Source organism: Heloderma suspectum, chromosome 6 (genome assembly GCF_057233095.1).
Source record: "Heloderma suspectum isolate Gila_16-S chromosome 6, 16-S_ref, whole genome shotgun sequence".
Lineage (NCBI taxonomy): Eukaryota > Metazoa > Chordata > Lepidosauria > Squamata > Helodermatidae > Heloderma > Heloderma suspectum.
This window is the reverse complement of record NC_139463.1, coordinates 109,581,012-109,595,210: the sequence shown is the minus strand read 5'-3', so window position 1 is coordinate 109,595,210 and position 14,199 is coordinate 109,581,012. Positions and strand designations below refer to the sequence as shown.

The 14,199-nt window shown below is 43.1% G+C and overlaps 1 protein-coding gene across 1 annotated transcript; it reads left to right on the top strand.

The window, feature by feature from the left end:
* The first annotated feature begins 65 nt into the window (after nt 1–65).
* LOC146342455 (vomeronasal type-2 receptor 26-like) lies at nt 66–12,500 on the top strand. The gene is made up of 6 exons (XM_084807847.1): nt 66–163; nt 2,011–2,302; nt 2,830–3,684; nt 5,039–5,266; nt 11,208–11,334; nt 11,596–12,500. Exons 2-6 carry the CDS (start codon nt 2,012–2,014, stop codon nt 12,498–12,500), a joined length of 2,406 nt encoding a protein of 801 aa, XP_084663973.1. The 5' UTR covers nt 66–163; nt 2,011.
* Nucleotides 12,501–14,199: the final 1,699 nt, after the last annotated feature.

The window sequence follows — 14,199 nt, the reverse complement described above, 5'->3', positions numbered from 1 at the left end:
AGAGATTGAATTCCGCCATATGCACTTTGGGGAGATCAGTTCCAGCTGATTCATATAGTCCTTCAGATGAGCTCATCATTGCTGAATTTGTATCCATTTTACTTTCCAACTTCAGTGTGCCAGAGTTTATAGTATATCCACTTTCCTCTACAATAGGTACCTAGTAAGTAGTTCTTTATTTTTAAAAAGATGCATCAAATACGCAATGATCATTCTTAGCTTGACAAAATAAATTACTACCTTTAAGCAACAGCCTCTCTTTCTTCTTTCATTCATGTCTTAACCTTGGAGATGTACATTCAGAATCATTTCCCATTGCTCAGCTAGCTGAAACAGACCCATCAGCCTGCCAAGATTAGACCAGGTTCTTAGCAAACTTTCTCCAGGTCTCAGTTCCTGAACATGTTTTTGGAGTTGGCTTGGGGGCTGGGACTGGTTGTTCATCCCTGTTGGAAGAATCCATACGTGCTCTTCCACAGAACCCAAAGTGCAATTTGGAGTTTGGGGGAAATGCTACTTTTCTTAACTGCAAATGCTGTGCTCTGATTCTGTAGATTTACATATTCACCTGGGCTCAGAACCTCAGGCACAGGGACAAAATCCAGCCCTTCTGGGGTCCCAGTCTCACACCCAGGGTTCGCCTGATGGCTAATCCTCCTTCCTTGTGGAAAGTCAAAACTAGATCTCTTCCTTTAAGAAAACAAGGAGGTCTCAGTTACTGTTTTTGGCATTGGCCTGGAGGGAAAGGCTTCCCACCACCACCCAAAAATGGTACCTTTCCTTCCTGCAATAGCAGTGTTGTAGATTTCTGTAGATTTAGATCAGACAGACAGACAGACAGACAGAAGGAAAGGAGCAATTAAAAGAAAGAGAATAGAGCAATTAATAGATTTGCTTTTTTAGGCAGTCCTGATCATTCCAGATGTTCATAGTTGGCTATGAATAACCCAAATATTGTCATAGGTTGAAAAGAAAAGGAAAGAAAAGAAAAGAAAAGAAAAGAAAAGAAAAGAAAAGGCAAACCCCAAATCACGCCCCCCCCCCCCCTGTGCAAACCAGCGGGACTGTTTGGAAAAATAGCTGTAAATTCAAAAGGAAATTCTGGTCATCTATTTGTGTTGCGTGTTCTGCCCACAAACAGTGAATATGTCATGGTGTTGAAGGAGAGGGAGAGATGGGCTGGAAGGTGGGGTGAAGGTGGTAAGAGAGAGATGGTTGAGATGGAAAGAGATAGGAGAGGAAGTGATGAGCACAAGATAGACACCCTATTCAGACATTTTCTAATGTGGTTAAATGTTGTGTGAGGAGAGGGAGTGTTCTGGCTCCGTCCTCCCTACTCCTATGCTTCCATTGCCCTCTGTTGTTGGAGGGCGACTACCTGGAGAGCCACCTGTATCCATGGAGGCTCCCCACACGACTCAGAGTGCTGACTTTCCAAAGTTCCCAATCATACGGAGAGCCTCCACGGATACAGGAGTTTCTCCTTTTCAAACCGTGAGGACCGTAACAATGGAGGGGGAGGGCTAGAGACCTCCCTCTCCTCAGGCATTCAGTTTAACCACATTAGGAATGCCTGAATAGGGCTAGAAGCTACAGGGAAATGGGGTGGGAGGGAGGGATTTTCCCATGGGATGAAGGTAGCACAAAGGCTGCACTGAAATTTAACCATGACAACATAGTTTGAACACATTTTAGTCACTTCACAGCATTGGATCTCTTCCGCTGTGCAACTTACATATTTCTGTTCATGTTGTCTTAGAATCATAGAAACATAGAATAGTAGGGTTGGAAGGGACCTACAAGGCCATCGAGTCCAACCCCCTGCTCAATGCAGGAATCCAAGTCAGAGCATCTTAGGAGAAAATCCTCATATCCTTAGTTTAAGCAAGAGTTTTCTATAGTATGTATGGCAATGTCCAACTTACTGAGATGGGCAAGTCACAATGGAAGTTGTAACGCAACTGGATCTCTGATATCAAGGTTTAAGTTGATGTGACAATCTCATTGCAGCATGATCCATAAAAACTACCAGCATGTCCTTGCCTTTGTTTTTGCCATTGATGAGATCAACAAGGAAGCAGAATTGTTACCCAACACCACACTGGGATCCAAGATTTATGAGAATGTTTTTGATTCAAGGCATACCGGTTGGAACACTCTGAAACTTCTCTTTATGGGACATGGGGACCCTGTCAATTACAACTGTGTCAGGAATGAGAAATTAACAGCTGTCATTGGTGGTCTCACTTGCCAAAACTCCATCCAGATGGCCAAACTCTTTAACCCCTACAAGATCCCACAGGTATATATTCAGAATTAGATAGAGCCAACTGCTATGACAGTGGTTGCATCTACATCAAATATGTAAAGGTCCAATGTCTCTGCCTGGATCTCTGAGTTGCCTCAGAGAAGGCAACTCAGAAGGCTGCCTCTATTAGGATTCCTGGAAACAAGAACCCATAGCTCTTAGAGTGTTATCCTATATCTGTATACTCAGGAAGAAGCCCCACTGAGTTCATTCATGCTTACTCTCATGTAAGTTGGTATAGGATTGCAGCTGAACCAGTGAATAGTGGCAGGCAGAAATGTAAACCTTGAGAAAAGTAGCGTCTTCCACATCCTGCATAGTATCATACTATATTGATAGTACCAGGTAGTTTACTTGGCAGTTTAAGATTGGAATGTTAGAAACCATAACATTTGCAAGACAACCCTTTTCAAGGCAATCAAGATCTTAACCTTGACAGACATTTCTCCAAAGTCAGTTTAGGTCTGAGAAGAAAGGAATGCTTATTTTTAGATTAAAAACCAGCATATATTTCCCATTAGCTCAGCTATGGCTCCTTTGATCCAGTGCTGAAGGACAAAACTGAGTTCCCTTCTTTCTACCGGATGGTCCCCAATGAAGATCCTCAGTATGTCGGGATTGTTCAACTCCTCAAGCATTTTGGATGGAACTGGATTGGCCTCATGGTTTCAGATGATGATAGTGGAGAAACCTTCCTTCGAACCCTGAGACCAAGGCTTCTGCAGAGCGATATTTGCATTGCTTGGACACAGGTGATCCAAACAGTGACAGCATTTCTATCAGATGAAATATTTGAGGAAAAATGGAGACCAATTCAGTTGACACTCTTATTGAGTGAAATCAATGTGATTCTTGTCTATGGTGACAATCAATCTCTAGAGGTGTTAAGAATGATGTTGTACTGGACTGAACTGGTTCATATGGACCCTTTAGAGAGGGTGTGGATAACAACAGCTGAATGGGATTTCACTGCTATCTTGAATAAGGACAAATTCACCCCCAAGTCCTTCAATGGCACCTTGTCATTCTCTCTCCATACAAATGTGGTGCCAGGATTTCAGAACTTTCTTGAGAGTATACGTCTATATCAGTCAAATATTTATTACATAAAGCATTTCTGGTTCACTGCATTTACCTGTTCACTCCCAGAACATCACAGATTTTTCCCAATGCTGGAAATCTGCACTGGGGAGGAGAAGCTGAGGAGCCTTCCTAAATCTACCTTTGAAATGACAATGTCTGGCCAGAGCTACGGTATCTACAATGCTGTCTATACTGTCGCGCATGCTCTATATGCCATGTATTTGGTGAGAGCCAAACAGAAATCAAGAGTTGATGGGGACAGATGGAACCTCCAGAAAGTCCAGCCATGGCAGGTAGTCGCAGCTACAGACAAATCATAATGTCACAAATTGGGCTTGCTTATAACTTACCCTCCATGCAAGCACACTTTCCCTTGGTGTGTCAGGCCAAGACCATATGTGATGGATGCAGTGCCTGGGACCAGCAAAGATGTCCCATGCTGTCCTGGTCCTATATCACATGACTAGAACAACACGGGCCATCTTTGCTGACCAAGGAAAATGTGGGTGCATGGAAGTTAAGTTGCAAGCAAGCACAATTTCTGACATTGCACAACATCATCACTGGTTATGGGGCATATCAATTAAAGCCTCCAGTTTTCTGGTTTGGTGGAGCTTGAACCAACATGAGATAGCCTTAGCTCTGGCATTAAGCCAGCAGGTTTTCTGATCATTGAATTTGGCTGGGTTTTGAAAAGAAAATGTACCAGTACAGTACTGGCGATCGTACCCTCTCCCCAATGGATTTGAATCTGCTTTCTTGCAAGTTGACCTATGTGATAAATGGGATGATAACTGCTAAACTGATTTCATTTCAAGAATCAGGATTCTCATATCTGGTGGAGAATGTCCATGGATAGGAGAGGGTTTAACAATTTGCTCCATGCCTGCAATTTACGTTACAAACTATATGTCAGTTTGTCAATGTAAATTGGAGGACTGGGGACCACAGCAGGGGTGGTAAAGGATTAAATTCTTCCTGCCCCCCCCTTGTTGGGGGCCTCAGTCTTTGAAGTAACATGTAATCTCACCTTGTGAAGTCGTATTCCATAAGTACAAAAACAGGCACTGCACACAGAAACCTTCTGTAACAGAATTCCTCTGAAAACCCTGGAGTACTGGCAACATTCTAGCTTCACAGTTAAACTGAGCATGCTCAACATAACTTTGTCAGCAGTTGCTGCCATCAGGTTTCATTAGGCAGTATATCATTAATAACTTTTGAACCACTGCTCAGAACTTCCCCGAAGCCATGAAAGCCACACCTCCACAACAAGCCTGAACAAAGTACATCAGTATTTTTTACTAAAACATAGAAGAAATGTATGGCTTAATGGGTTGCATCTTGGAGTAAAAAGGCACAGTTTGGAATCGTGCACAACTATATACAGAACTCATCAGGTAGATCATGGGTGCTAGGCTCACAATATAAGCTCAAGATGAGCCATTTTTATAAGCAGTAAAGTTTTAAGGCTTACAATGGTGGCTTCATTTTGTGCCTCACGTTGTCTAAAGAGGCACTCCCATGGCCCTTCAATAGAAAGAGAGCTGCTTGGGGAAAACCAGCATCCCCTGCCACTGATGCTTTTCTCTCTAATCTCGGAAGAGAGCTGGCTGACTTGGAAACTGTTTTCTACCTCCTATCCAGCTCCACTCTTTCCTGAGAAGCATCCGCTTTAATAACAGTGCTGAGGAAGAAATATTTTTTGATGACAATGGGGACCTGGCAGGGGGATACGATCTCATCAACATGGTCACCTTCCCCAATGAATCGTTCCAGAGAGTCCGAGTCGGAAGGGTGGCACCCGGGGCTACTCCAGAGGATGGGTTCACCATTAATGGAAGTGCCATTGTGTGGAATCACAAGTTCAATCAGGTGGGAATGATGGTTTTTATTTTCATCATCATCTGCATCATCAGCATTAATTTTTTGAAGCACATTCCAGATTCTGGTATCCAGGATGTTGTTGTTGTTGTCGTGTCTGACTCTTCGTGACCCCATGGACCATAGCATGCCAGGCCTTCCTGTCCTCTGCTCTCTCCCAGAGTGTGCTCAAGTTCATATTCATTGCATCGGTGATGCTATCTAGCCATCTCATCCTCTGCCGTCCCCTTCTCCTTTTGCCTTCAATCTTTCCCAGCATCAGGGTCTTTTCCAGGGAGTTTTCTCTTCGCATTAGGTGGCCAAAATATTTGAGCTTCAGCTTCAGTATCTGTCCTTCCAATGAGCACTCAGGGTTGATTTCCTTTAGGATGGACTGATTTGACCTCCTTGCAGTCCAGGGGACTCGTAAGAGTCTTCTCCAGCACCACAGTTCGAAAGCATCAGTTCTTCGGCGCTCAGCCTTCCTTATAATCCAGCTTTCACAGCCATACATTACTACTGGGAAAACCATAGCTTTGATTATACGAACCTTGGTCGGCAAGGTAATGTCTCTGCTTCTTACTATGCTGTCTAGGTTTGCCATAGCTTTCCTCCCAAGGAGAAAGCGTCTTTTAATTTCATGGCCACAGTCACCGTCTGCGGTGATCTTGGAGCCCAAGAAAATACAATCTGTCACTGCTTCCATTTCTTCCCCTTCTATATGCCAGGAAGTGATGGGGCCAGATGCTATGATCTTAGTTTTTTTAATGTTGAGTTTCAAACCAGCTTTTGCACTCTCCACTTTCACCCTCAACAAGATGCTCTTTAGATCCTCTTCACTTTCTGCCATTAGGGTGGTTTCATCTGCGTATCTGAGGTTGTGGATAATTCTCCCAGCAATCTTAATTCCGACCTGTGATTCATTCAACCCGGTGTTTCTCATAATGTACTCTGCATATAAGTTACATAGGCAGGGCGACAATATGCAGCCTTGTCGTACTCCTTTCCCAATTTTGAACCAATCGGTTGTTCCATGTCCAGTTCTTACTGTTGCTTCTTGACCCTCGTACAGGTTTCTCAGGAGACAGGTAAGGTGGTCTGGTACTCCCATCTGTTTAAGAATTTGCCACATTTTGTTGTGATCCACACAATCAAAGGCTTTAGCGTAGTCAATGAAGCAGAAATAGATGTTTTTCTGGAATTCTCTTGCTTTCTCCATGATCCAGCAAATGTTGGCAATTTGATCTCTAGTTCCTCTGCCTCTTCGAAACCCAGCTTGTACTTCCGGTAGTTCTCGGTTCACATACTGCTGAAGCGTAGCTTGTAGGATTTTGAGCATCACCTTGCTGGCATGTGAAATGAGTGCAATTGTACAGTAGTTTGAGCACTCTTTGGCATTGCTCTTCTTTGGAATTGGAATGTAAACTGACCTTTTCCAGTCTTGTGGCCACTGTTGAGTGTTCCAAATTTGTTGGCATATTGAGTGCAGCACTTTAACAGCATCATCTTTTAGGATTTTAAATAGCTCAGCTGGAAGACTGTCATCTCCACTAGCTTTGTTGTTAGTAATGCTTCCTAAGGCCCACTTGACTTCACTCTCTAGGATGTCGGGCTCAAGTTCAGTGACCACACTATCATGGCTATCAGGGACATTCAGATCTTTCCTGTACAGTTCTTCTGTGTATTCTTTCCACCTCTTCTGAATCTCATCTGCTTCTGTTAGGTCCCTGCCTTCTTTGTCCTTTATCATGCCCGTCTTTGCACAAAACATTCCCTTGAGGTTTCCGATTTTCTTGAAAAGATCTCTAGTCTTTCCCATTCTATTATTTTCCTCAATTTCTTTGCATTGTTCATTTAAGAAGGCCTTCTTGTCTCTCCTTGCTATTCTCTGGAACTCTGCATTCAGTTGGCTATATCTTCCCCTTTCTCCCTTGCTTTTCGCTTCCCTTCTTTCCTCAGCTACTTGTAAAGCCTCCTCAGACAGCCACTTTGCTTTCTTGCATTTCTTTTTCTTTGGGATGGATTTCGTTGCTGCCTCCTGAACAATGTTACGGACCTCCGTCCATAGTTCCTCAGGCACTCTGTCTATCAGGTCTAATCCCTTAAATCTATTCCTCACCTCCACTGTATATTCATAAGGGATATGCTTGATCAGAATATGCTGGAGATGGCTGGTATTTGTTTATAATTTGTTTTAAGAAAAGATTCAAGAATACATTTCTCTAGGTGTTGAACAAAACATAACAACTCAAAAATATAATAAAATCCCAATAAAAAGAAGCAACCATGTAAAATTAATAAACATGCCAACATGAACACAAAACATGAATACAAAAACTAAAAAGACCATCATAGAATCATAGAATGTTCAGGCTGGAAGGGGCCTACAAGACCATCGAGTCCAACCCCCTGCTCAAGGCAGGAATCCAAGTCAGAGCATCCCTGACAGATGGCTGTCCAGCCTCGTCTTGAACGCCACCAGTGTGGGAGAGCCCACCACCTCCCTAGGGAATTGGTTCCATTGTTGTATTGCTCTAACAGTCAGGAAGTTTTTCCTGATGTTCAGCCAGAATCACATGAGCTCATTATTCTGTGTCCTGCATTCTGGGATGATTGAGAAGAGATCCTGGCCTTCCTCTCTGTGACAACCTCTCAAGTACTTGAAGAGCGCTATCATATCTCCCCTCAGTCTTCTCTTCTCAAGGCTAAACATGCCCAGTTCTTTCAGTCTCTCTTCATACAGCTTTGTTTCCAGTCCCCTGATCATCTTCGTTGCCCTGCTCTGAACCCCTCTCCAGTTTGTCTGCATCCTTCTTAAAGTGTAGTACCCAGAACTGGACACAGTACTCCAGATGAGGCCTAACCAGGGCTGAGTAGAGGGGAACTAGTACTTCCTGGGATTTGGAAGCTATGCTTCTATTAATGCAGCCCCAAATAACATTTGCCTTTTTTGCAACCACATCACATTGTTGGCTCATATTCAGCTTGTGATCGACAACAATTCCAAGATCCTTCTCGCTTGTAGTATTGTTGAGCATTTTGTTTCTTTTTCCTAGATGCAGAACTTGACATTTATCCCTTTTAATTGTCATTCTGTTGTTTTTTGCCCAGTACTCCAGCCTATCATGATCACTTTGAATTTTGTTTCTGCCTTCCAAAATATTAGCTATCCCACCCAATTTTGTGTCATCTGCAAATTTTATCAGCATTCCCTGCACCTCCTCATCCAACTCATTAATAAAAATGTTGAAGAAGAGCACTGGGCCCAGGACTGAGCCCTGTGGTACCCCGCTCATTACCCAGTTTGAGAGGACCCCATTGATAAGCACTCTTTGAGTCCAATTCTGTAGCCAACTGTGGATCCACCTGATAGTTGTTTCATCTAGCCCACTTTTAGCTTGTCTCCTAATCAGGATATCATGGGGCACTCTGTCGAATGCTTTGCTGAAGTCAAGCTATATTATATCCACAGCATTCCCACAGTCCACAAGGGAGGTTACCTGATCAAACAATGAGATCAGATTAGTCTGGCAGGATTTGTTCTTGACAAATCCGTGATGGCTTTGAGCAGATAAAAAAGGAAAAACCACATCCCAGGGACTAAAATAGTATGATATTGAATGCACAAGACTATGAGTTGTGCTTCTGGGAGACAGAGGGCTTTGAGTTTGGAGCTCTCTTCTTATCCTATGCTCTGCCAGCAAAAGCCAGGCAGGACGAGAAGAAGACGGACATGATTTTGCCTCCCTTCTTCCATTTTAAATGCAAAGACCCACTAGACAGACCTCTGAGCCCATCTAGTTGACTTGCCTTTTGGTGGGCAAGGAGAGGATTGGAGAGGCCATAGGATATTGCGCAATCCTCCCTCTCCTCTCCCCATGTCTTCTCAGCCACCAGCATAACCCCTTTTCTCCCCCTCCAATTTCTCTTCAAAATTTGCAACTATAACCTCATAACAGAAGCTTTAAGTGGCAGCTGGGAAGAGGGGGAAGAAGATCCACAGTCTCTTCCTCTGTGCTAGTAGATGTGTCTACAAGCATGGCAGAGGAGGTCCACAACATCCTATGGTTCTCCAGACACTATCTAGGGGACATGGGATTGCTTCCTACCTCTGAAAATACTAAAATGCTTTAAATGACTGGGAAAACATAACAAAAAAGTCTTAGCGTGGCACTGAAAGGTTAGCAATGTGGGTACCCGTAGCACTTCCCTTAGGAGAGCATTTCAGAGCTGGGGGGCCACCACAAAAAAAGTCCTATCTCTTGTGGCCACCCTCAAAATTTCAGAACGAGGGGGAACTTTGAAGGGGTTGATATACAGGAGGAGACACTCCATCAGGTACAGAAGACCTAAGCCATGTAGAGATTTATTGGTCAAAAAGCCCCAGGATGTTGTATTGGGCCAGGAAACAAATTGGGATACAATGCAGGTGAGAGAGGCCTGTCGTAATATGATCATTTCCCCTGGTCCCAGTTAGAATTTTCACAGCCATACTTTTCATTAGCTGAAGTTTCTAGACCATCTTCAAAGGTAGCACCATTACGGTAATCCAAATGGGACTTTACCAAGGCATGGGTGACTGCAGCCCAGCTATCCAGTTAGGAAAGAGATAACTTTCTCAAACTGCACTGTTATTCCCCTACTTTTTAAAAATATAGCCATCAGATGCCTTCAAGAAAATCCTAGTAGGGTGTAGGATAGGGATGGGGAACTTGTGGCCCGCCAGATGTTTTGGCCTACAATTCCCAACTGTAGCCAGCTGTAGTCAATGGTGAGGGATCATGGGAGTCATAGGAAAAAACCCTCATGCTGCCCAGCCCTAGTATAGCAGAATGTCTTTTGCATGGGGAAAAATGATAGTAAGGAATATTTGCTTCTTTGCTGACAAATTCCTGAGTGGAATGTAGGACCTGGCCTCTACTTCTATCAGGAGGCCTGACGCTCAGGATTTGACCGATGAGCTCAAAGCACAATATGGAATTTAGCTCCTCTACTCTATATTGGCCCTTTGGCCTTGCTAGCCCATGGCTTTTCTGAATTTACAGCTTGAGGCTGGTATCTGTACTCATAGAGATCTGCAGCACATGATTTGGCTAATTATTTCTCTTCTTTGTATTTGTTTTTATTCTAATGTTAAGTACAAAGCTATTCTTAAACTTAGCTAAACTATTAATTATGAGATAGTGAAGCATGAATACATATTCATTTCCACATCATGTTTTGTCCTCCAATAATCAATAAAAGCACTCTTCTTCCCCATCTCCTTTTTTTGTTTACACATTTTGGATTGTGATGTCTACCATCTCTCAATTTCACTGATTCTTAAGAATTATGCAAAGTTCCAAAACTTATTTATCCATTCTCTACGAGTAACAACATCTTATTTCCCCCCATTTCTTAGCAATGATCAACATTGCTACTGTTAGTAAATTAGAAACAATTGTATAACATATTTTTTGATACACGTGAATAGAAAAGCTCCAACAACAAGATGAAAGAACAGTCAAATCCAGTTACTTTATTTATATCTCTGCAAATATATGTCTGGTTAGTGCTGGGCTAAGTGATTAAGTCCTTGGTCCTGAAGATTCTGATTCTTGTTGCTGGTCCCAAGATCTTCCTATATTCCTTTTTAAAAACTGAGAATTACAGCAGAGAGGGGAAAAACCCTACCTGTAGTAAACATTATATGCCAATAGTACTGTGATGAGCAAAGAGGGGATTTTTGGAAGAGATGCCAAAGATGCTGGGGACCTCTAGTTGTTGTTGCTGAGATGGCTCTTTGGGTGACTATAGTTAGAAGCTCTGGACCCCCATAGTTTTGAACAAAGAATAAATAACTAAAATAGTCTGATTTCCTTCTTGGGAAATGATATCTGCCCTTACATGAAAGCCAGAGAACACCTCAGAGCTTTATTACAGCCATTTCCAACCAACTTTTGGTTGCCATTAGATCCTGCCAAGTTCCACCTGTGTCGAGAGCTGCCATCCTGGACAGAGCAGGTTCGTCCAGCAAGGGGAACAAGTGTGTTGCTACGATTGCATTGAGTGCCCCCAAGGGAGGATTTCCACCCAGATGGGTAAGTGAAAGAATCTAGAGTTATTTGGAAAATAATCCAGAATTTTTAAATTCAGTAATTTAATGTAATTGCTGTCTCTTTTGTCTATGCACAAATATATTACTGCATTTCCTTACACAGAGGACAACCTGAAAGAGCAACCAACTTGGATGTTGCAAAAAGAGATACAGAGTGGTGTAATATATTTTATTTGCTGCAAGACTAGATTAGATGAAAGCTAAAGCTTTTGTGTATGCTGAAAACTTTGCTTCTTACTTTCAGATGCAGACCAGTGTGAGATGTGCCCAGAAGATCAGTATCCAAACAAGAACCAAGATCAATGTATTCCCAAAGAAATAAGCTACCTGTCTCATGAGGAGCCCTTGGGATTAGTTCTGGCATCCTTAGCTGTTGTCCTTTCTGTGATCACAATTGTTGTGATTGGGAGCTTCAGTCTGCACTGGAACACTCCCATCGTCAAAGCCAACAACTGGAGCATCACATGTGCCCTACTTTCTTCTCTACTTCTCTGCTTTCTCTGCTCCTTCTTATTCATTGGATGGCCTGGGAAGGTGACCTGCCTTCTGAGGCAAACAGTATTTGGCATCATCTTCTCCCTCGCTGTTGCTTGTGTGTTAGCAAAAACCATCACGGTGGTTTTGGCCTTCATGGCCACAAAGCCTGGAAACACGATGAGGAAATGGGTGGGGAAGAGACTTGCTGTATCAGTGATCATTCTCTCTTCTCTCATTCAAACTGGCATCTGTACTGTGTGGCTGACAATTTCTCCCCCGTTCCCAGAGTTTGACATGCACTCTCAGGCTGACACAATCATAGTTGAATGCAATGAAGGCTCAGCCCTCATGTTCTACATTGTCCTGGGCTACATGGGGGTTTTGGCCCTCATCAGCTTCACTGTGGCTTTCTTTGCCAGGAAGTTGCCTGATACTTTCAATGAAGCCAAGCTGATCAGTTTCAGCATGTTGGTCTTCTGCAGTGTTTGGGTGTCTTTTGTGCCAAGCTACCTAAGCACCAAGGGGAAATACGTGGTGGCTGTGGAGGTCTTCTCCATCTTGGCCTCTAGTGCTAGCATATTGGCTTGTATCTTCTTCCCCAAATGCTACATTATTATATTCAGGCCTGAGCTGAACATGAGAGAGCAATTAGTAAGGAAAAAGAATAGTTAGAATTAAGACGGGAAGTGATGCCATCCTTAGGAATGGCAGTCCATTGATAGCTGCGCAGACACTGTGGTCTCAAATAGTTTAGGGCTTTATAGGTCCTCACCACTTTAATTTCTGGCCAGAAAGAGACTGGTAGCCAGTGAAGTTGTTGTAAGAATAGTAATGTACTCCCTATAGCTAGCTCCAGTCAATAGTCTGGTTGCAGCATTCTGGACCAGCTGAAGTTTCCAAACACTTTTCAAAGCCAGCCCCATGTAGAGTCCATTACAATAGTCCAAAGAGAATGGTTCTAGGCTAGCTTTCCCCAACTGGTGCCCTCCTGATATATTGGACTACAGCTCCCATCATGCCCCAACTAGTATGTGTCACCATGGTGAGATCTAACATCTTCAGGAACGGACACAGTTGGCACTCTAGCCTTTGCTGTGCAAATGCACTCCTGACCACTGCCAAAACCTGGCCATTCATATTTAGGGCTGAATCCAGGTGTATAGACACATTGTGAAGGGGAGTCTGAGACATTGTATGGTGGTGATAGCTACCTTCTGCATCTTGGCTTTTAGTTCTGGACTACTGGGTTGCATTCCTTTCCCAAATGCTACACTGCTGTAGTGAAAGATAATTGGCAATAGCTATTAGCAAGAAATGGAATTGTCTCACTTGATTGTTTTTGCTCTTGCACCCTCTACAACGTCGGCCATGGTGTAACTGCAGGATATTTAGAAGAAGGAGACTTGTCTAGAAAGCTGACACACTGTCCATGTTACATTTTTCCTCTTTTCCACTTCTCCATGACATCCTCCTAGTTCTCTTCTATGTCCTCAAGACTCATAATCAGGGTGGTGGGAGGTGAAGGCAGTCTCTGGCCAGCACAAAGAACAGGTTGCCCAGACTTGCCATCAAGCTTGACCTGGGTGCTTTTTAAGGTTTTGATGGTTGTCCTTACTAGTGGTGAAATTTTTGGTGTGGGAGGTTATCTCCTCACACTTGTCTCCTATGTTAACATCATCTCCACCATGCTAAGAATCTGTTCTACTGAGGGGAAGTGCAAGGTCTTCTCCACTTGTGCCTCACATCAGATGGCAGTGTGCCTTTTCTTTGGGCCACCATCTTCACTTCCATAAGGGCTTCCTCCAGCCACCATCCAGACCAAGGCAGGCTGATGAGCATGCTATATAAGCATAAGATGGAGGTTCTCAACATTAGCACACAGCAACAAACACTGCCCCCTATCTAGGGGGACCACCAGCACCATCAGATCCTCACAGACAGCAACTCAGCCCCAGTGCCCCCTCTTCTGATTCTTCTACAACTGCCCCAAGACTATAAGCTTAGCTTGCCCCAATCCCCTGGCCACTACCGCTGAAGCCTTTTTTCTTATTCATATTCCTTTTCTTATGCTTAAGTTTCTCAACAGAACCAGTGCTTCTATATATTTTAAAAAAACATTTGAAATTGCTACTCATTGGTTTAGAAATTCATGTAATATGTCAAATTTGTAGAAAGACAGTTCTTTGCATTGTCTTGCATTGATTAGTGAGAATTACACATTTATTCTCCCTAAGTTTTGCTTTGGGCTACCTGGAATAACTCAAGGGGATAATATGGAAAGAAGTACTATATGAATTGTTTGGTGTGTGTGTTTTTATATATGCATACATAATTTGTATATATCCATAGCAATGAATACATATGAAATCCA

What these genes read in the sequence shown, in the direction of transcription:
- LOC146342455 (XM_084807847.1), top strand. Translation starts at nt 2,012, where the DNA reads ATGATCCATAAAAACTACCAGCATGTCCTTGCCTTTGTTTTTGCCATT. An exon ending in AGAAAGTCCAGCCATGGCAG is followed by an intron (nt 3,685 to 5,038) that starts GTAGTCGCAGCT and finishes CCTCCTATCCAG; the next exon opens with CTCCACTCTTTCCTGAGAAG. An exon ending in GAGGATTTCCACCCAGATGG is followed by an intron (nt 11,335 to 11,595) that starts GTAAGTGAAAGA and finishes TCTTACTTTCAG; the next exon opens with ATGCAGACCAGTGTGAGATG.